The 24,021-nt window shown below is 32.0% G+C and overlaps 1 protein-coding gene across 1 annotated transcript; it reads left to right on the top strand.

Moving 5' to 3' along the window:
- Positions 1–4,766: 4,766 nt before the first annotated feature.
- Positions 4,767–23,145, top strand: LOC134700922 (uncharacterized). Its single transcript, XM_063562073.1, has 13 exons — positions 4,767–4,808; positions 5,831–6,112; positions 6,887–7,156; positions 8,692–8,821; positions 9,895–9,974; positions 11,254–11,472; positions 11,821–11,933; positions 12,541–12,649; positions 13,132–13,254; positions 15,655–15,767; positions 16,807–16,909; positions 18,057–18,111; positions 19,158–23,145. The coding sequence occupies exons 1-13, from the start codon at positions 4,767–4,769 to the stop codon at positions 19,370–19,372; spliced, it is 1,854 nt and encodes a 617-aa protein (XP_063418143.1). The 3' UTR covers positions 19,373–23,145.
- Positions 23,146–24,021: the final 876 nt, after the last annotated feature.

Below are 24,021 nucleotides of genomic sequence, written 5' to 3'. Positions count from 1 at the left end.
CTATTTTGATTTGAGTGTCACTGATTAGTATTATGTAGATGAAACGCACGTCTTGCGTATTAAATTATAATCCTGGTACCTTTGATAACTATCAATTGTGACATCAAAATTAATGGGAATCTTTGCGATGGGAATCATATTTATGTTGGACACATCAACAAATTATATTCTATAAACACTACTTCCTTATTTCATATTTTCAAAATTGTAACACAGTGATGACTGTTGTACCCATATTTTGACGATCTTATTTATAATGTCTGTTTTGTTCACGCATCATTGTAAATGTAACGAAACTTGACGAAACTGTCGTACAAATGAGAGGTTTAGCGCTATAAAACCAGGTTCAATCTACCATTTTCTACATTTGAAAATGCCTGTACCAAGTCAGGAATATGACAATTTTTGTCCATTCGTTTTTGATGTGTTTTGTCATTTTCTTTTGCCATGTGATTAGGGACTTTCCGACTGAATTTTCCTCGGAGTTCAGTATTTTTGTGATTTTACTTTTTTTCAACGGACGGTATTATTTAATGCTTTTTTTTGTCAGGCAACAGAATAAAAAATGCTGATACGCAAATGAGATATCTCGTATCTAAAAGTAATAAAACAGTTTTTTTTATGTTATTAATCATTTTTCTTTTTTGTGTGTATCAAACGTACATTTTGCTATATTTGTGATACTATGAGAAACTTGTACTTTGACGCCGGATTTATGGTTTTGAAGAATGACAACTCTTTTTATGAAAAAAAATGAGATAAAAACCATGAAAATCATAAATTGCTTCTTTAGAAGGTCACTGCCTTTTATGGGATGGGGCTTTATTCGAAAGAGAACACGATCCTTTTTGTTTTTAAATGATTTGTTTTGATAATGGACACATTTTTTCATTTTACAATCTTTTTTTGGCGGGAATGAAATAAATCATACCAGTTCAGATAAGTTTATTTTAACAAGAGCCAGATCATTCAGATTTCTTTTCACATTATTCCCTGAACAATACCAAACATCAGTATACCAATGTGTCTTGGCAATAGTAAAATAAGATGTGAATGGGCAATATGAAGACATAAATGAGCTACAGCTTATAAGAAGAGAGCATAAAAAAGCAAAGACAATAATTTAAAAAGGAAAACTAGATATTATTTGTTACATACTGTGCAAGTGACCTCATATGAAGTTGTCAGTTTATTTTCGGCCTATGCATTTGACTGTCCATTTTTCTCCGCCCTTTGAACATGTGATATACTAGTGACCTATCAAAGTGATTAAATCTTCAATAATTAGTATTAAGAACCTAATTTCATTGTCTATACAAAAACAAATACAAGCAATTAGTTAGATTTAAATGTTTTAAAAATCTATTGCAATCGTTGAATTTCAATTTCTTTGTATGTTGATATCTTTTAAATTTTCCTTACCAATGTGTTGTGTTTTATAAGGGGTAAATTTATACGCGTGTCCAGTGCTAACTGAAACACATTTTGTATGGAGAGTTGACACTTTGTTTTAAGGTAGCACAATACAAAGATTTGTTTACTTCCAATCATCAAACTTTGAAATGCTGTATTTTTCTTATGAATTCATATGAAATAATAAAGAGGTATATATAGATAGATAAAAGATCAATATTTTTAAATGAATGCAATATTTTTATTATGCAATCATTATGTAATCAATTATTATGTAATAAGTGGCAAAATCTGGGTAAGTTCACTTGAATGAATTTAGCTCTTTCATCTCTTAAACTATACAGAAAATTTTAATGGAATCTGAACCAACACATCATGGGTGTAAAGATGGTTGCCAATCTTTAATTTCAAAACAATATCTTTGGTGTCTGGATATTAAATAATAACTAAACAACTTTTAAAAGTATAAGAAATTATTATTATCAATAATAATAAATACAGGTACATGAAATACAATATGTTAAAACGTTTGAATGTGTTTTTCGTGTATGCGAAATTACCTCTTGGAATCTTTTAAGCTTAGTTTAAATGCGTTTCGTTATCAGAAAAGTCCGGTTTTTATAGTCCTAAGCACGCCTTACCCTTGCGTGTAAGAAAATAGTTCGCTACCGGTCAAGATTTATCATGTAAACAACTGTCAGTGCGTAAATAAATATGAATTATAAAGAAAGCAAACACGATGTCATATAAGTCTCGACACCGATTCAACAATATAATGCATGTAAATACAAGTAACTAAAGAAATGTAGGATTCATAACAAGCTAGAAAACAAAGATGTTATCCGAACGCCACATGTTGGCGGAATTTCGTAACGTTAAATCGGCAACTATCAAATTTGCCGGGAACGACGTTACGTTTACTAAAAGGTACTGACGCGGTATTTAACGTTCACAACACTGCCCTCCGTCAAAATAGAATTTCGTCTCGAAATTTTAAATAACTGTGAAATATAAATTCATTATGCAATCAAGCAAAATTTAAACAAGCACCTGCTGTCTCAATAGAAATTAAAATTGAGAAAATTTCTTCCTGTCTAAATCACGAATATCGTAATAACCTACCACGATCTATGACACGTATTTTAAAATAATGATAAAATTGTACCAAAGGCATACAAAACAATATTCAATCATATACATAATATCAACAAATGTCTAGTTTTGTGTCTTTTCAATATATATAAATGTTTTTAGAATTTTCGACGTCTTCCTTTTTCCACAACTTCACTGTATTATTGGTTCGTCTCTTTTTTGTTTTCCTCTCCTGTCTTTTTCTGTGTCCTCGTCTGTTCTTTCCTCCTTATGTGTACTCTTCTGCTCTTTCTTCCGTTTCCTCCAATCTTTTTGTGTATCTCGAGTCACATGTTTTTTTATTCCAAAGTTCATTCCTAGTTTGGTCTAAATCTGTTTTATTGAAACTTACTTTCGGTTGACTTATCTTTTCCTCCTGACAGAACATGTTTCCATCCTCTTCTGTAACTATAACATTTACAGTTTCTTTAGTAACTGGAACATTTTCATCATCTTGTGTACCTAGAACAATTACAATTTCCTTTGTACCGATTACATTTTCTTCCGTAACCTTTATGTTTTCTTCTGTAACAGTTATATTTTCTACTGTTATATTTCCATTTTCTTCTGCAACATGTTGCAACAGTTCAGGCAACATTTGGACAGCGACCTTGTCCGTCTGTATACCCTTATAACTTGCACTAGTAATATTGTCCTTATATACATGTAGATGCTTGTCCTGCATACATGTACATGCTATCATGGTTTTTCGGTATCTGCCAGTACTGGCTCTACCATTGAATTTCTAGTTGACAGGAACTCACTTCTGTCCGCTTCTTTGTAAATGATAAGTTCAGAATTGGTTTCCTTTTTCCGACTCTGGCTACTTTCATTTCATCAATTAGGTCACAGCCTAATAACTTGTTCTCTCCAATGGGCGCTACATAAACTGGCCATTTGAAGGTTTCACTCCCCAAATTAACTTCTACCTCTTTAATCCCTCCTGTTGTAAAGCTCTTTCCGTCCTCAGCAACTTCCCAATTTCCTGCTGCTCTCCTTAGTTTTTGCCGTTTACTTTCAGGAATCTTATTATACAACTTCTCACTTAGAACCGTCACCTCTGCTCCAGTGTCAATAACTGCCTTCTTCGCAACCTTGTTAATGACCACTGGAACTGCAATGCTAGCTGCTGTCACCCGATCAACGATAATCTCTTCTATCCTGCTGATCGTTTCTGCACTACCCATTACCTCCTCTGGTGTGTTCTCTGGTGTGTTAAGTTGTATCTCCTTTGACTCCTCAAACAACATCTCTAGGCTTAAATCTAGGTCTTGTATATCTAGGCTATCTTCTTCAAATGATCTTTTCATAGAAACTGTACCCACTGATGTTTTCGGTTCAACCAAATGCTCTTTCATTCGGCAAGGTTTCTCTTCATATCTCAAAATTTTCTCTTTAATTTTTTCTTCACCATGTTTAGGGGCTGACACTTGGTCGATTGTCTCAACCCTTAGCAGTTTAAAGACTCTCTAGTTTGGTTTTGACTCCTTTCATCATTCCTTATAAAACCACTTCTGTTTTCTTTATGATAGGGGCTTCTCTTTTCTTTTGGACAATCTCTTATGTAATGGCCATCCTCATTACAGTTAAAACATCTAAGATTCTTCATCTTTGTCGTACAGTCACTATACACTTGCTTATTTTACCATGAACTACTGTCATAATCCTGTTGTGTATAGTACTGTGTCTGAATTATCTCCCTTTATGACTGTGTGATCCCTCTTTCAAATTGTGTAAGCCTCTCCTCAGTTACATATCTTTTCCCACCAACTTTCCTTATTTCGATATCATCTTCACCTTCATCAAAATCAACAGTTTCCTGCATACTCAACTGACGGATGTTTCTATCTTTATTTCCTCTTTTATATGTTTCATATAAAGTCACCTGGTGGATAGCTTCAGTCATACTGGTAATTCTCTTTGGTCAGGTAATCCCCTTATCATGTACTCTACACTCAATGTACTGTGAGTGGCTGCTTCAATAGTAGGAAATGACCGTCTAACTAGCATTTCTACTCTGGAAGCATATTCATGGATGTTTTCTTTGCCCTGTTTTCTTTATGTGTGCAATTCTTGTCTATACGTCTCTGGATATCCATGGTCACCAAATCTATTCGACATAGCTGCACATAGCCCAAAGAAAGATCTTTTGGTCTCTGGTGAGAGGTAGGAAGCATAAACCATTGCCTCATCAAATATGAATTATAAAGAAAGCAAACACGATGTCATATAAGTCTCGACACCGATTCAACAATATAATGCATGTAAATACAAGTAATTTAAGAAATGTAGGATTCATAACAAGCTAGAAAACAAAGATGTTATCCGAACGCCACATGTTGGCGGAATTTCGTAACGTTAAATCGGCAACTATCAAATTTGCCGGGAACGACGTTACGTTTACTAAGAGGTACAGCCGCGGTATTTAACGTTCACAACAATGGGCTTCAAAAGAGCTATACATTCTATCTGAAATCTGAGACACCCTTTTGTAGATAATAGCCATAGGAACAACATATAATAAAATCAACCCTCTAGGGATACCTATGCAGAAGCTAATTTCATTTGAAAGTGGAAATTTGGTGAAAAATATTTTAGACTCCATTAACATTATAATTGGTTACATAATTGTTGCATAATACTAACATTGCATTAATTTAAAAGAGTAACCTGTTAGCTATCCCAAACTACAACTTTTATAAAATTTCAAGCATTATTAAAAAGGTTACAGCATTTTAAAACTTGGGAGTTGGAGTAATAAAATCTTTGTATTGTGCTACCTTAAGGTTGAGTATGTGGATTCATAAGTGATGCATTTTATACGAATATAAAACTTAACTTATAGAATGTCTTAATCACTATAATAGAATCGTATGAAACTTCTTAGTAATCCTGGTACTTTTGATAACTATTTACACCACTGGGTCGATGCCACTGCTGGTAGACGTTTCGTCCCCGAGGGTATCACCAACCCAGTAGTCAGCACTTCGGTGTTGACATGAATATCAATTATATGGTCATTTTTATAAATTTTCTGTTTACAAAACTTTGAATTTTTCGAAAAACTAAGGATTTTCTTACCCCAGGAGTAGAATACCTTAGCCGTATTTGGCACAACTTTTTGGAATTTTGGGTCCTCAATGCTCCTCAACTTTGTATTTGTTTTGGCTTTTTAACTATTTTGATCTGAGCGTCACTGATGAGTCTTATGTAGACGAAACGCGCGTCTGGCGTATAAAATTATAATTCTGGTACTTTTGATAACTAATTAGTAGTATATTTATAGGTACTTGAAATAAGAGTTGTACTGCAAGCTCACCAAACAAAGGAAATCGCTGAATCTTCAACGGAAAGAGGAATTCTTATCCATAGTCAAGAGCCTTTGACTGCAGCTATGTTGGCAAACGCACCTAAAAATGAACAAAAGCAGATGTTAGGAGAACGTTTGTTTCCACTTATTCAAAAAGTGTACCCTGACCAGGCCGAAAAAATCACTGGCATGTTGCTAGAAATGGACAATTTGGATTTATTAAACATGTTAACGTCCAAGGAGTTACTGGAGGCTAAGGTTTGTAGCGAGTTTCATAAATATGAATAAACGCCCGACCTATCTTATGAATGTCTCTTGCAACTAAAGTATTTGACACAATCGCGAATTTTTTTGTTATAGCAATAATCATCAAACAAATTTGATGTTTTATTGGCCATTTAAAATGTTAATTATTTTATACAAACTTTTTGAAAGTTTATTTAAAACGTTGTGCCTGTATAGCAAACTGCTAAACCATCACCATTTAATTTAATATATACTTACTATTTATCATAAGCTACGCACAATGATAATATTCTCATTTACTTATTCTAGGGGATTAAAGTTTGTACATAATTTGTCTCTATGTTTAGTTGATATAGTCTAATTCAATACAGATAATAGTATAAATAAGAAAATATGAAATGACACCGAGCTTTTGCTCACAACAAAATAGTAGCTATTAAAGGTCATCTTAATGGTTAGTGTAAAACAATTTTAACATTTAGACATTTATTTCACAACACAATACAATACGACACACTAACAAATTGAGAATTAATGTTTTAAAAACCTAACACTACCACTTTTTGTTTTTAACGTTTTGCAACCCTGTTATTTCTAAAGGAATTGTATTGTGTGACTTAATACTAACTAAGTTACTGCAGTTCAGGGTATTTTGTTATAACACTATATCATATATACACTAAATAAACGAAAACGATCCCTCTTGTCAAGTTTTGGCATTGCGTGTACTAGCCTAATATCAATCCAGAGCAGCAGTTGATAAAGTTTCTATGTATTGTTTTTCAGGTACGAGAAGCCATCACTGTTCTGCATGATCATAATGCTAATGCAAGTACCACTTCTACCGAAATTGAACCGGAAATTGATGATCGTCAAATAACAGGTCCATCTCCCACTGGTCTATCAGCATTTTTACCACTAGAAAAAGCAAGCAAAGAACCGATCACTGCAGCTCCTAATCCTAATGGCGTTTCAAAGCAAACAGACAGTTGTCTAAGAACACAGTTTGGAAACCAACAGCAATCTATAAGACAACCAAACATGGTTATTTCCCAGGTAGTTATAAGATTGACTTTAAATTGAGTTGTTGACTTATATGAGGTCATTCTCCAAAAACAGTCTGGTCTTATCTGGAAAATATTTTTCAGTAGTTACTAAAAATTAGGTAATCGAATATCTTGTCAAGTTGATAATATTTTCCAACAATGAAAACAAAAAGCTTATCCAAAGAAAAGGTTAAAACATCAAACTTCTAATTAAATCCACGCTGATTTTTCTTAATAGTTTTGCATTCATTATTAAACTCTTATAATACAGATTCTGGTTGAATCAAATTCTTTACACATTACGAACTACAAAAATACAGGTCAACTTTCTTTTGTTTCGAATTACTGCAACATCTGACATTATGACCGCTTATTATATCCACTGCTTTAATTGTACAGCGGGATGTATTTGTATAAAGTAAAAGGTAGTCAGATGGTAGTAAAACACCATCTCGTAAATCAAATGAAACTTTACAGTCAGAGCCAACATATAAAGCAGACATACACTATTGCCGATTTCAGAAAAAAACTTTTTAGACGAAACTACTAAAACAGAAAAAGAATTTCAAGGACAGTGTAACTAGTCCGGAAACTTTGAAAGAAGTTTCGACATTAAAATAACAGAAAATGATGTGTCTATCACTTGCAAAGCAGGTACAATTATAGCTGATGATATAAATAGCCTCGTAATGTCTCATGCTGGTAGAGACAACATCATGTATCCAATTTAACATGGGTTTGAAAGGGGACTCTCATGTAAATCTCACCTGAATGAATTTATTGATGATGTAACTAAAATGATTTATTAGGGAAACAAATAGATTGTCATATAATGGACTTCTCCGAGGCATTTGATAAGCTTAGTCATAGGTTTCTCATCCACAAACTGAATCATTACGGGATAACAAGTAAAACAAATGATCAACATAATCAACTTACTTAGTGATAGAACACAGTAGAGATATAAAAACATGGGCTTATATACATGTTGAGCCTGGGGTACCACAAGGATTTATCCTTGGACCTAGATATAGGAAGATGTGGTGTGAGTGCCAATGAGACAACTCTCCATCCAAATAACAATTTAAAAATTAAACCATTATAGGTTAAAGTACTAGCCTATTTTGTTTTATATAAACGACGTCAATCAACCGTACGACTGTTTGCTAATACTGTTTTACAATGGGTTATCAACTACATGTATATTTGAAAAGTAAAATCACAAAAAAACTGAATTCCGAGTAAAACTTCAAAACGGAAAGTCAAATGGCAAAATTAAAAACTTAAACACATCAAACAAATGAACAACAACTGTCACATTCCTGACTTGGTACAGGCAATTTTACATTCTTTTTTTTAAATCTAATGTAACAATTGGAAAATGAATATTTTGTTTTAGTCAAGCAAATAACAGGAAAATTGATAAAGAAGACTTTTAATCATGTAATTGTCAGTCTTTCGTCTTCCTTTGATTTTTATTAGACACTAATTATAAATTACATGAAATGTAGCTCCTCTTATTTTCTATATTTTCCACCTCAATAGGCACAGCCCGGCAGTATGATGACCCAGATGTTTCCGTCAGCCGGACCCGAATATATGTTTCCCAATGTGTCACAGGGTCAGACTGTTTTCAGTCCCCCCACTCTGATGACATTTCCTGCACCAGTTTATGGTAATTGTATTCAAGAATATTGTCTTACTATTCAAATGTGTTATCTATAACTATCTTATTATAGAAGTAACACCTTTTATTTGTATTATAACCTAAATAAGAATACATGTAACACCTATGTTCCAGTTTAAGAAAGGGTTGGCGCCTTCAAGATCGTTTTACACCGCTACATTATGTATGTGCTTTTCCCAAGTAAGGACCCTGTAGTGCAGGGGTTGTCGTCCGTACATACATTTCATTAATATTTTTTGTAGATCATTTTGTTACAAGTAATGCCGATAATTATCTGAATTGAATATAACATATTTTATACATATCGTGTTCTTTTACAGCCGACTATACGGTTTGAAGTTTTCCATTTGTTGAAGCCGTACAGTTGGTTAAAGTTGGTTACATGCACTCCATACCAACTTTGGTTGACAGTTGTCTCACTTGCATTCTTTCGATATCTCCTTATTCTTATATTGATACAGACAAACGCTTCTGATGCATGGCACGGTACTTGTCTATCCCAAATTCATGTATTTGGTTTTGATGTTATATTTGTTATTCTCGTGGTGTTTTGTCTGTTGCTTGGTCCGTTTCTGTGTGTGTTGCGTTCCAGTGTTGTGTCGTTGTTCTCCTCTTATATTTAATGCGTTTCCCTCGGTTTTAGTTTGTTACCCCGATTTTTTTTTGTCCATGGATTTATGAGTTTTGAACAGCGGTATACTACTGTTGCCTTTATATATCTTATAATATTTTCTTGTTCTCTACTGTAATAGTGGTAAAATATCACAAACATACTGACTCTTCATAAAAACTAATAGTGAATGAAAAACGAAATGAACTGAAGCAGAGGAAACTAATTAGAGTTGACTCGAAGTGACTGAAAGCGGATTCAAAATCATTTTTTTACTAAAAATAAGCTTTGTGTCAAATGTTTAATTTTTATAAACTCATATCGCCATGAAAATACCATACTTGGAAACAAACATCAAAAAATTAAATTAATTATGGCAAAGGACAGGTAACATTTTGTCAGTTCGATATAAGTGATATCATTAAGCTTTGGTCCTTTTTTCTTTACATAGGACAATATCCGTGTAGTACTAATCATCCACTGGTTCCTAGATTCTTGCAGACAAATATGCGAACGGGTAGAAATTTCCAGGTATGTAAAATATAAAAATAACAAAAATAACGATCTTCGAGGCAAATTCAAAACGGAAAGTGCCTTATCAAATGATAAAAAATCATTAGCTCAAACACATCAAACGAATAGTTCACAACTGTCATATTCTTTACTTGGTACAGGCATTGTCGTGTGAAGAAAATGGTGAGGTAAACCAGGTGTTAAATGCTAGTTTTACCTCTTACTTGTAAGAATGTCGCATCAAATTCCATTATATTGATAATGATGATGCTTGAACAAAACAAAACGATACAATACGTAAAAATAGGTAAATATTAAATAAAAGGTACTAAGCAAACAAAAATTGCGGAAAATCTACCTGACACAAATGGCAAAACTGATTATTCGGAGAAGAATTAGCCTCACAATTTTCAATTTTCATACGGAAAGTTAAAATAACCTGCAAAACATAAAGAACTCACAATTGTATGTAATAGCAAAATAATGAAAAAAAAATGATTAATTGAATAGGATACTAATATATGTAATATTGAGGTACTTTATAAGACTTTCATCATTCCCTGATTTGAATGTTCTATCGTGTCATTCTGGTTGTCCCACAACTTCTTTTTATTGATACTTTAGACAAATTTATATGGCATGTTTTGAAAAGAATTCTCTAAATTTGTTTCCCTTGGTATTCAGTATTTAATCTCAACAAAAGAAGAAAAAAAACTTGCTTCTACGTGTTTGCATCCGTTTGTTGTATTTTATCCAAATGATATATTTTGACGTAAAATTGTAAAAAGACATTACACACTACTGCAACATAATTTTATACTGATTTTGATATATTGTTTTTAAAACATAGTCATACTACATGTACTAGTAAAAAGTAAAATCAATACAATACTGAACTCCGAGAAAATTCAAAACGGATCCAATAGCAAAAATCAAAAGCTCAATTACAACAAACGAATGAATAACAACTAAGATGTTTCTGATTTGGTACAGGCATTTTCTTATGTAGAAAATAATCGATTAAACCTGGTATTAAAGCTAGCTTAACCTCTCACTTTATGCCAGTCGCATACAATTCCATTATATTGAAAAAACGAAAAATACTTAAAGATTAACAGCAGTACAGATTAAATTGACACATACTGCCAATACGCATTTCATTCTTTCAGATTTTTATTATTATTTTTTTTAAATCCTTTCTGGCCAAAACGTAACTTAGTTCATACAGTTTCAGTCCAAATTTACTACTGATAATAAAAAAATCAGATAAATTAAACCGATTTCAAAATATTTTTAGGATAACTTATCAGAAAATTTGCAGCGATCAGAAGTTGTCAGACCAGACAATGTTAATGAAGATATTAATTCTGCTATCAATGACATCATATATGAAATAGCTTTACGGCCAGGCAACTTAGAAGAAACCACGGATTTAATTTCACAGATACTACAAAATTGCTCTGGCGACCAAGTTCTATCAAGTATTGTACATGTCGTCGAACTTTTGTTTGAAAAGGTAAATAACTAAAAACATTTAAAAAAAAGAGTGAAAAAATGATAAAATGAAAATGAAAGTTTGGAAAATGTTTGATTTATGATTTCTACGTGATACCAGCATTTTGGTAAGTAACACTATAAAGAACGATAAACATTTCTAAAGTGCTATTCCTAACGTGTAAGCCTTAAGGTTGGTATCGCTGCTACTTTATTTCACAGAGGGTATATTTAGATACGCATTCGAAGTTAATGCTTCAGTACTGACATGACATTTTAGATACATTTTCATGTTAGTCCTTTTAATTCTGAATTGGAAAAAAAACTCTTGAGTTCGGTATTTTTGCTATTTACTCTTATCTATTTTTAGTCCATATCTGAGCCAAGATTTCAATGTGTTGGAGCAAAACTAGTTAAGCTTTTATCTAATAAACTAGGGACCGTACCAGGGTTTGCCAACTTTAAGAATTTTGTATTTACGAGGTAAGTTGGAAGTTTAATTTTGTTTAAGCCTTAACCTTTAGTGTAATATTTAACATTGCGATGAAAGCGGAAGGTTAGGCTTACCACAAAACCAGGTTCAACCCACAATTTTGTTCGTAAAATGTCCTGCACCAAGTCAAGAAAAAATGGTAATTGTTATCTTTAAGTTCGTTTCTTTGTGTGTTACATTGACATCTAAATTTATGTTGCTATTAAGTATTTCTGTTGTTTTGCTGTTTTTCTCTTATTTTTTGCGTTTCCCTCAGTTTTAGTTTGTTACCTGGATTTGTTTTCCCTAAATCGATTTATGAATTTCGAACAGCGGTATACTACTGTTCCTTTATTTAGCTTGATTGAATCATTTGTTTCTTTGCTATATACCATTCTTTGTTAAATAACAGTTGTTTCTGATGTCAATGATTTACAAAAACGTTTATTAAACCTGTGAAAGGTCTCGGTAGTGATGAATACATTGCGAAAAATAAAACTTTATTTGTTTCAATGTATCGCTCAGCAACACACAGTTACTCGGCACACATATTTACATGAATTTGTGTTGCAAATTATTTAATTGAATATTAACGTATTTGTATTTGTTTTATCACAGATGTAGGGAGGAATGTTTAATGATAGACGCCTTGTTATCGAACCCAGTTTCTGTTTGTCGATTATGTGGATTTGCAAATTTTATAACAGAATTGTTTCTAAATTGGGAAGTAAGCATGTCGTTTATTTCTATTTGAATTTAAGAAGTCTTAGATAAAAGACTATAACTTTAGCAATTTTGTTAATGATTTTGAACACTTGACAGGTTTTTGTCGTTTATACTTACAATTCTTTCTCGTAACAAACTTTACCCGGGTTGATTATAAAATAAGATATTGCAAAAAGAGTAGACAGCTGCACGAAACCGCTGCCTCAATGTGTATTGAACACCAGCAATACATATATGCATACATACATCAACAATACAAAACAAAGAAATACATCTACCAATTAAGTATTAACAAGCAAATTGACCGACATTTTCGTGCTAATGAAACAAAAGAAAAAACAGACATTTTAATCATGTCGGTTAGTGTAAAATGCATCTACCTATACAGCATTTCTTTAATCAACGTTTTATTTTTTTCAACTTGCTTTACACATTTAATACTTTTATATTTTTCATGCGAAATTATTGCCTATGATCTTTAAGGATAAAACTGGAAATGTTGTACATCGAATACCTGTCTTCCGATTTGTGATGCGAGATTTACTGCTAGTTCTACTGAAACATCCAACAGATGATAGTGTAACATGTGCTACAGATATACTGAAGGTATTTCTTTTTTTTTTATCTTTGTTTTAATACATATATTAAACCTCAATACTATTAACAACAAGTTTAGCTAATGCGGTATATCTTAGTTGATTCATTTATTCGTTTTGGATATGATATACAATTCAACACAATGACTTTGTAACAAAATACATTATAAATACAATGACTCCCTTCTTACACATGGAACGTGTGCAAATGTCAGCTGTGGAAACACAATTTTTATTTAATTGTTAAACGGCTAATTGGAAAAGGGTACTACAATCTACAGATATGGAATTTTCATACAAAAAATATCTTTCAAAATGTCGGATTAATGGAGTTTATATTTAGGTTATGTGAACCTATGTTTTGTAAGTGTCTTGTAAGTTCAAGTATACAATTACAGAAATTTAACAACACAGATTTGCACAAAAACCAGTTCATCGAATACGGAGTGTTCGTTAATAAAATTTGTTGTCACATTGTACAAACCTCAGAAATAATTTTAAATTAAAGAATATAGTTCCCTCATGCAAGGCCTTAATATTGTGCCAACCGTCGGCTATACTAATGAACTTTTTAAATAATATATATTCATCTCTTAAATAAGCCTCGGATTTTTAATTATTTTGACCTCGAGCATTGAAAAAGAGCCATTATAGGTCAAGGTACGGCTTTCAACACGGAACACTGGCTCACAACGAACAACAAGCTCTAAAGGGCCCCAAAATTGCTAGTGTAAAACCATTCAAACGTCTAATCCATATAACAAACGAGAAACGAGAAACACGAATTTACATAAACAAACGACAACTACTGTACATCAGATTCCTGACTTAGGACAGGTTCAAACATTTGCAGCGGGATTAAACGTTGTAATGGTTCCAAACCTTCTCCCTTTTTCTGAAACATTAGTATAACATCACAACATAGAAAAACACACGATAAAATATTAATTGGAAGGCTTAAGGTCAAGTTACAGTAAATGGGCTATGTCACAGATTTCAGTAAAATTTGGCATACATCTCTGGCTCGATGAACTTCAACTGAAAATCGAAAAAATAATGTATTTATCTCAATTATCATTTGAAATATTACTTTTTGAATTCTTACAAAAGGGGTGAACATTTGTATAGAAAGCACATAAAATCGGCGAAAACCCTTCTTAAATTTGTCTTAAAATCGCCAAATCTCGAATTCTACTTCATAGATTTTTCTTAAAAAACTATATGTTGTTGATACATAAATTTTCGTTATAATGATGCAATATAAAGATAGGGTCACCGACTTCGTTTTTACGGTATACATCATTCAAAGTTGCGTTCTTTATGAAAAAATCCAACAAAACGTCGAAATAATCGTAACGTTATCGCGTTGCAGGCCGTAAAACGTTGGGTTTTGACGTTTTTCACTACCAACAAGGTATCAAATTGATTATTAGACAAAGAAACGAAGTCGGTGAACCTATGATTATTTTATATCATTAAAACAGAAATGTAAGTGTCAACAATATATAGTTTTTTAAGAAAAATCTATGGAGTAGAATTCGAGATTTGGCGATTTTAAGACAAATTTTAGAAGGTTTTTCGCCGATTTGATGTGCTTTCCATACAAATATTCACCCATATAAAAGGAAATCAATCTGCAATTTTTCAGATAATAAAAGAGATAAATGTATAATGTTTTCGATTTTCAGTTGTAGTTCAACGAGCCAAGGTTGTATGCAAATTTTTAGCAAAATCTGCGACATGGCCTATTTACTGTTCCTTGACCTAAACTCAATAAAAAAACGTAAACTAAATTTGTCTTCAATACCGTAACTCGATGCCGAAGTCAAATCAAGTAGCACGCTGAAGAAAGTAGATTCAAAATGGTTGGCAAAATCAGATTGAAAGCTACTAGAAATAAATACAAAATTAGGTAAACCTTGAACGACATAAAAAGAAGTCTAGCAGATTCATCAGCCGTACAAAGCAAACATGTGGCTTTGGCTTTACATGACTCTTTGTACAACAATGTTATTTATCGATAAGGGCTATTAAAAACATTTTACTTACCTGTGTCATTAGCACCATACAGATCAACTTAGGATTTTCTGGTAAATAACAAAATAATCTCACTAAGACTAAAAATCTGTCCAATGACATCAATCTCATATTGAATGATAACAAACGCGTATAAAAACTCTTTAGATACGACATATCCATTGAAATCAATGGCAAGCATAACAAAAGCAAAGAAACACACTTCTTTTCAAATAAATCATTTGTTGAGTATGAGAATGTGATTTAAGGATCTCTAGGTATCGCTAGGCTTACTTGTATTAATTGTTTTGTTTGAAATAGGGTATAATATCATATAAAAACTTATGATAATATTTTATCTAGTATAAAAATTAAGGTTTATAATGATTTACAGAGAGTAGGACCTGTGATAGAAGAAACAACGTATTTGAATAGTGTCGATGAAGGAAGTTTTAGTGAAGTATTCTTACGTCTAAGCCACTTGGAATTACATCACTGGTTACATGAGTTAGTTTCCAAATTAAGTCAGCAAACAAAAAAAAATAGTTTTATTGCGGATTGACATAAAGATAAATAAACATGTACCTCATGTGCCTCATTGAATAAAATAAGTTATTTTATACATATGCAACCTGATGGATAACAGGCTTGTTCGGATGGTAGCAAAATAAGAAGAATAAGCATACTATTTTAACATAAGTTTGCCGATCAACTTCCTGAATTGATGGTCATATACGTTGAACCCATGTACGATAACACAGTATCAGTATGTTTTTGCAGTATTTGATCTTCAGTGAAAAATGATACAGTATTGCATTTTGATTTCGTCTTGGTTTGCATTTCGGATGATACATGAATAGCAGACGAAGACTTTCATCTTGCCGAAAAAAACCGGCACCGAACTTTTTAGAGGTCATGACAGGTCCTTAGTGTTTATGACTAACCATAGCGTGTTCATAATTTTAACAGCGTTAAACAAATGTTGCAAGCTAACGTCACTATATGTTTACTCTACAATAAAGTAAAATACATTGTCCGAAGGGATACTCATGTATTGTTGACGCTACATATTTTTGTTCATGGTTTGCTGTTACTTGTTTGACAAAGCATTGGTCAAAGCCAATTTATTTTAAACTATTTAATTGATAGTTTATCACATTTTTTTTGTCATGAATATCGTTCAATAACATATCGATTTGTTCCTTATTTTATTACAATTCCTATCATATTATGTAAGGTATGTCTGACTGATGATATGTAAGCATCATACCGGGGAAATACTATGAATAAATGAAACAAACATTTTTCGTTACAATAAATGCATTAAATTTGACATTCTACATGCAGCCAAACGACATCACACATTTGTGACTCATTAAACCTCCTGAATGGTCAAAAAACAAATTTGAAACTAACACCTTTTTCAGAAACTAAACATGCTTTTAGTTCCAGTTTCAAATACACTACATGCGATCTGAATTTCTAAATATTTATTGAATTATTTTGATAAAATTGAGTATTCATTTGACAAATATCTTTTTTCCAGGACAACGAAGTGTTCAATAACAACGTTACTAAAACTTAAGTCCCGTGATTGGGACAGAACAGATTCGTCACAGCTTCGTTCAATACTTGTTCCTCAAAACGAGGTTAGTGTAAACTTGGGCATTCTTAGTTTTAAGTATGCAATTTTCGGAGATAGGTAGACGGTCATATATCAGGAGCCTGTAATTCAGTGGTTGTCGTTTGTTTATGTGTTACATATTTGTTTTTCGTTAATTTTTTTACATAAATAAGGCCGTTAGTTTTCTCGCTTGAATTGTTTTACATTGTCTTATCGGGGCCTTTTATAGCTGACTATATGTGGTATGGGCTTTGCTCATTGTTGAAAGACGTACGGTGACCTATAATTGTTAATGTTTGTGTCATTTTGGTCTTTTATGGATAGTTGTCTCATTTTCAATCATACCACATCTTCTTTTTTATATAAACTTTTTAAAATATATAGAATTAATGAACAAATGCCTAGTTGTTAAATTCACACAAGAAGGTAAAATAAAAATAACATTCGTTTCGTGTTTCCGAGGTGCGTCCCTGAATTTGATTTCAGCTAGAACACTCGAACAAACTAAACAAATTAAACAGTTGAAAGGAATGTATATATATATATACATGAAAGTGTAAGGAGCTTTATGACCAAAAGGACAAGAAATAGTTATCTATGTGGCATATCACCAAATATTCTAACGAGGGATACACATATTTGTTTAAACTCATGATATATACGAGATTAAAAGTGTTATACTGCAGACTAACGTTTCTTCCCCAAAAATTTCATCAATGACGCAAAAATCAAGAAAAGAGTTATCAAAAGTTAACAGTAACATTATCCGTTTTCCACATGTGTCATAAATACTCTCACTCCAATAATTCGGGAAATCATTCTGTTTGGAAAATTAAAGTAAAACCCAAAGATTATCTCATAATTGAAAGTGATCAATCAACTGGAAATATTTTATAAGTCTATAACTAGTAAGGTTTAAAATCCTCAGAACAAAGACTAGCGTAATCGATGCCTGATTGAATGTTTGTCTCACGAGAGTTAAGACTAAATATGCCCTTTGAAAGAAAACTGTTGATTCATATACAGAAGATTTACTCAAGTAATATATATATGTAAATAAATCATTATGATTTTCATATATATTTTCGTACTACAGTTATTCACTGTTTGTCAGTAATACGTGTCAATATAAGAAATCATTACCAAGTATATTCTTGATATATCTTTTGCAGCAAGCTGATCATGAGTTGGAAATTCCTATTGGTTCCATAAAATTGGAGAACAATGGTAAATATTTTATCCACACTAGATTTGTATTGTATATTAGATATAAACAACGAATTTACGTTGCTATTTTTATTCATTTTCTTTTGATGAACAAAAACCTTAAATAAATTGAAAATAGAGCAAACATAGTGCAATATCGTCCAAGTAATGACATAACTGTGAAATAACAAAAACTACAAAACCATACAAATTCACGTAATATATAAAAGAATAAAACTGGTTTTATATAAACAAAGTAACGATATTATCTAATCAATACCTTCAAGATAACAACAAACATTAGAAACGTAATATCTTTCTACATCTTTGGATATTTCAGAATACATTTTGGAAATATATTTAAAAAAAAAGAAAAATATCAGACACGTTTTTCTTCCAAATAAAAGAAGAAATCATAAGGTTATATTTGACTACAGAACTAGACCTATTGCCGGGTTGGTATTAACATGAACAATATATTGCTGCCAAATGTAGAGTAGCATTAACTTATCCTTCCGGATAAACTGCAATCCCCTCTAGTATTTGGTGACGTTCAAGTTGCTCAATCTTTAGTTATCTATGTTGTGTTTTGTGTACTGTTGTCTCTCTGTCTGTCTGTTTTTTTCATTTTGCTATGCTATTTGTCTGTTATTTACAGGTAGGCTTTGAATTGAAAGGTGCCTACAAGTGCATGCATGGATATAATAAAAATAGACACGAAGTTCATTCTCACTGACTTCTCAAGTCGAGTTCACACGATACTTCAAGTATTTGTAAAATGTTATCATAGTTGCAACCGAACGAATTCTCAGATTTAGATTGGTAAACTTGCCGTTTGTCAGATAACGACTGTCCCATTAAAAAAATGTATTATTCAATGTGATGGGATTTTAGTAAATTAAATCCTACTTCTATTTAGTATTGTACATTATTCATAATATAGCAAATCATTGTAAATTAGAATTAAAATAAAAAGCTTCGCAATATCAAATTCAAATTTTGATAGGATGAGAGGCCAAAATAACTATAAATAACGTAACTTCATTATTCTTTTCATCAATTTTCAGAAAATGAGAGTGCTGGAAAAGATAATCAGAAATCAGGGAGCAATATGGATGACAAATATATATGTAAAATATGTTTTGATAATCCAGTAGAAGTCACATTTTTACCATGTATGCATGTGTGCTGCTGCAAGAATTGTAGCGACAAGTTAAAAGTGAAACAATGTCCAATTTGTAGGAAAAAGATCAAAGAAAGCAGACCTTTGTATTTTGCTTGAAAAAAGTGTATGGCTTTGAGTTAAAAAAATAACTGATGTAAATGCTTAAGGAACATGCCACTGCTATATTGTATTTACTCAGTTGTATTTTTTTGCAATTTGAGATCCATTCATTGAAGGAATTGTATATTTATAAGGAATGGAAACGCAGCTTGAGATCAATCAGGATATCTGCAGAGCACCCGCAGAGCTATAACCCATGGCTGACTCGGTCTTAAGTATGATGAATAATATAAAGAATCATGACGGAGGTCTATTTTCTGTCATATAGATCATTGTAGATCGGTCTTGTAAATTCACGGGGTCATGTTGAGGAGATTAAAGAAGAGAGAACCCCAAATCAAGAATATACTTCTATTGAATATTTTATTATTGCAATTCTGATTCAAATAGACGTCGGTCTTGAAATCTGAGCGAGTTTCATCCGAAATACAAAACAAAAAATACAGTGTTTCGATTCTTTTCTAAAAGCTCCAAAACTACGAAGTGCAAAACAAATTAGGTGATGTCATTATGAAACTGGAAAATTATTCTAGCAATTTGCCATTTTCTTAAGTTTCTGTTAACATTTCTGAACGTTCTACGATTTTCGAAATATCAGTTTTGAATTTCATTATTCTCCAAAAATTATTTCAATCTGAGGGTGGAATAAGATTTATTAAAAATATTGGAAAGTAGAAAAAGCAAAGTGATAAAATAAAAAGGGACATTCTCCTACAATTTGGTCTAAATTACGAATTCTAAATGTTAGTGGTACAATGTAAATGATTTTGTTTCGAAACATGTTGATAATTTTCAGTCGAGCGTCAATTTGTGCGTCAATAAATATACAAACACGCCGTATTTTGGTAAGGGTTAAATAACAACTTGAAATAGATGTAAAATTTTCATACAATTTAAAAGCTTAATTTTTTTTTATAATACATAGAGTTTGTTACATGAAAATGGTGATCACAACGAATTTGCTATATATTTTTTAAAATCCCATGTTTATAGTTCAAATTGACGCCAGTCCAAATCCTTACCGTCAAATTAGAAAATCACAGGCAAAAAATGTATATAAGACTTCCGATTGGGATTGGTTGTGCCGTTTTATATTATGGATTATCGTAGATCATCTCTACGAGATTAATTGTCTCGCTTGAGCCGTTACGGTGAAAGCGAGAGAAACAATTGAGTTGAGATGACCAATGGTTATTTGATTATCGTTATTTTACCTATGACGACGTTGTCAATTTCATGTCAATTTTATTTGCAACGCGCACGTGTTCACTTAGTTTCTATCGTTAATTTGCATATCACTCGACTCCGCTGCGAAAGAAAATTATCAGTCAGCAAGACTGAAGGAAAATTTCGTAATATAGCGATAAACAATTTTATTCATTTATTTTGTTGTCAAATACAATTTTTAGTCTGAGTCGTTGTTTGGCATTTCAGTTTGCCATTATTAAGCGTTTCCGCAAATTACCATTAGCTTAATAGCAAAACAGTTCCTTCCTTTTTTCTCTCCCAGAGCAGTAGTCTACAGGTCGAAATAAATATTCATTCGGTGTTAAACTAACTAATGTTTCAATGTGTGAAAGATTTAACTGTTTCTAATTTAGTTTTTAAGGCACCACAGCATACTTTAGCATTAGATAATGAACAGTTGCGCTCGCCGTTATTTGTTTTTTACACCGTAGACAGTTGACAAATCAGACCAGGATCATATATATTAAATGTTAGATATACTGTTCCCAGACCAGACACAACTTATAGTAGTATACACTTGTTTAATATAAATATATGTACGAAAAAAATAAGAATAATATGTTATACATTGGTATACCTGCATATTGGATATCCAATAACGGTGTTTATAATAACACCTATAATCTTAGTTCTTATATCAAGATAACATACTACATCTGTTCTCCATTCATACTTTTCTATACCAGTCATATTCCAAATTTAAACTTATCGTTTAACTTTTGGCATTCCCATTAGTTTCTTTTTAAAAACTCGTATAATGTCGGATTTCATCTACAAATTGATCTTAATTGATGAATACATAAGGGTAATATCAAGACGAGGAACAGGAATAAAACTGATTTTCAGAAATTACTTTGTTTAAGGTTATATCTTTTGTTTATTTCATTTAAGCCATTGCATATCTAAATAGACAATACCTTGTTTCATTTCGTGATTAAATGACCAAGTTTGATAACTGTTACAAGAAAAATAATAATCCAGTTAGAGCGACGGGTGTAATTAACGCAATACCTTGTTTCATTTCATGATTAAATGACCAAGTTTGATAACTGTAACAAGAAAAATAATAATCCAGCTAGAGCAGTGGGTGTAATTAACGCAATACCTTGTTTCATTTCATGATTAAATGACAAAGTTTGATAACTGGTACAAGAAAAATAATAATCCAGTTAGAGCGATGGGTGTAATTAACGCATCGCCCAAGTCAAAGATGCATCATACAATTTTCTTTGAAGTCGGCCGCGTTTTCATTCCTTTTAAATACTGTGGATTCATTATTATTCGTGGGATACCAATTTTCGTGGCTTTCGTGGGTACTGGTGAACCACGAAATTAAATGTTCAACGAATAACAAATTTTATATAGGCTTGTATGTAGACTTCGGCAAAACCACGAAATTAAATATCCACGAACTTGCAAGTTTTCCATAATCCACGAAAATTGGTACCCACGAAAATAAATGAATCCACAGTATAAAATTCCTGATGTATTCAATCAATCGCGTTTGAAGAATTTTACCTACCAAGAGCCATGTGTCCGATTGAAGATTCAAGCAGGAGTTGCTTACCAACTCTGACAAATAAGACCATTCCATGTTTTTGTAAGGAAGAAAGGGGGTCGAATAGCACAGTTGTAAATCTTTTGACAATGTATATTTTAGTAATTTGTGAACTTGCTTGTCTTTTCATCTTTCTATTACTTTGCAATGCATTGTTGCGTTATATAAATATTAAATGTTCTGTTTTATCCCCCGGCTTATTTTTCAATTCTCATTTGTATTGTTACACTTCAGAGGATTATAAAATTTGAAAGAAACAATAAATCATATACATGATGAGAGAGAAGAGATAGTTCACTTTGCATGTCAAATAGTTAAGGTAGAAAGAGCAAAACCAACAATTAAACATTAAGCAAAAAATGAACAATTTTAAAGTTAATTACGCCTTATGTAATCCGGGATTTTGATTGGCTGATAGCCAGTGTATTTTTCACCAATTTACTGTTATAAAATGAATATCGTCCATTTTTTTAACGCCGCCGGGGTATTTGCCAAAAGGATATGCCTTTTTTACCCTCTCCTGTCGTGGTATTTGCAAAAAAATACTCTATCCGACTTGACGCATGTTACTTCACGATCATCAATGCTTTATTGAACATAAACATTCGGTGTAAGTAAACAGATATATCATGTTCTTGAGGGGTATTTGCGAAAAATACCAGTCTTGAGAATGAATTTCCCTTGCTTTACGACTCGCGAAATTTAACATTCTCTCGACTGTTTTTTTTTAGCAAATACCCCTCCTTAACATGATATATCTGTTTAAAAAACTACACTTTACCCTCACCATCAATGATCAATAACATGAACATTTGTTTTGATGTTTTAAATTAAATTTAAAGTACATTGTTTTTGTAATTGTTATTCAGTGGTTAACAAATTATACCTTTCTTTTTTTTTTCATTTTTAGCCATGGCGTTGTCCGTTTATTTTCGAATCATGAGTTTGACTGTCCCTCTGGTATCTTTCGTCCCTCTTTTAAATTTCATTTACAATTACACAATATTACATTAATATAACGTGTTGAGAAGAAATTAAAATAAATTTGAATAACATTGTGCATAGTTTTATTTACAAAACATATCAGGATCGTAATCAATATTACATGTCTCTATAAAGTTTGAAAAAAAATTGAAAAAGAAGTCTCATACTTAATTCTTATGCGCATGTACAGGACAGAATATAATTATTTTTTGTTGATTTTGAACTTCATTACTTTTTTATCTATTCAGGGAGATTGACAAAAATAATAGTCCTAGACATTTATTTTTAAAAAATTATTTAGTATGGTGAAGATGCTATGTGGTCGAGAATCGGCTCATTGTCAATTATACTACATAAGTAATCGTTTTTGTTATAGTGTGACAAAGAAAAAAATTAATGGCGACGATTTTCGCAACTATATGTCATCTTAAAGCCTTCCTCTGAGAGCACAACACATCTGTATAGCCAGCATATATGTACTTGAAATGTCAAAATGAAAAGCAATATAAGAAAAATCCGAAAATGAAGTATATGTTAAAAACAAGAACTAAAAATACCCAACCTTATTGTAGATATCCACCAGCACAAACTACTGAAATGCAAGCTCGTGACTTGTTATAGTCACATACAGAATGTTTGGTTTATTTAACTAATACTCTCTTCGTATTTACTTATAGTAGTAAATTAAAATATCTAGTTCATGCCCAAAGACATTACTGCACTTTTTGCAAGTACGATAGGCAACCACAATAAACAGATTTTAAAAGACTAAAACATTAATATCTGTCAGAAATGTTTCAGCTTTTCAGTTAGGTATCAAAATTGTCGTCTGCTGTTAACGCAGTACAGAACGACA

Source organism: Mytilus trossulus, unplaced genomic scaffold (assembly GCF_036588685.1).
Source record: "Mytilus trossulus isolate FHL-02 unplaced genomic scaffold, PNRI_Mtr1.1.1.hap1 h1tg000210l__unscaffolded, whole genome shotgun sequence".
NCBI lineage: Eukaryota > Metazoa > Mollusca > Bivalvia > Mytilida > Mytilidae > Mytilus > Mytilus trossulus.
Note: the sequence above shows the minus strand (reverse complement) of the source record. Positions and strands in the feature narration are given on the sequence as shown.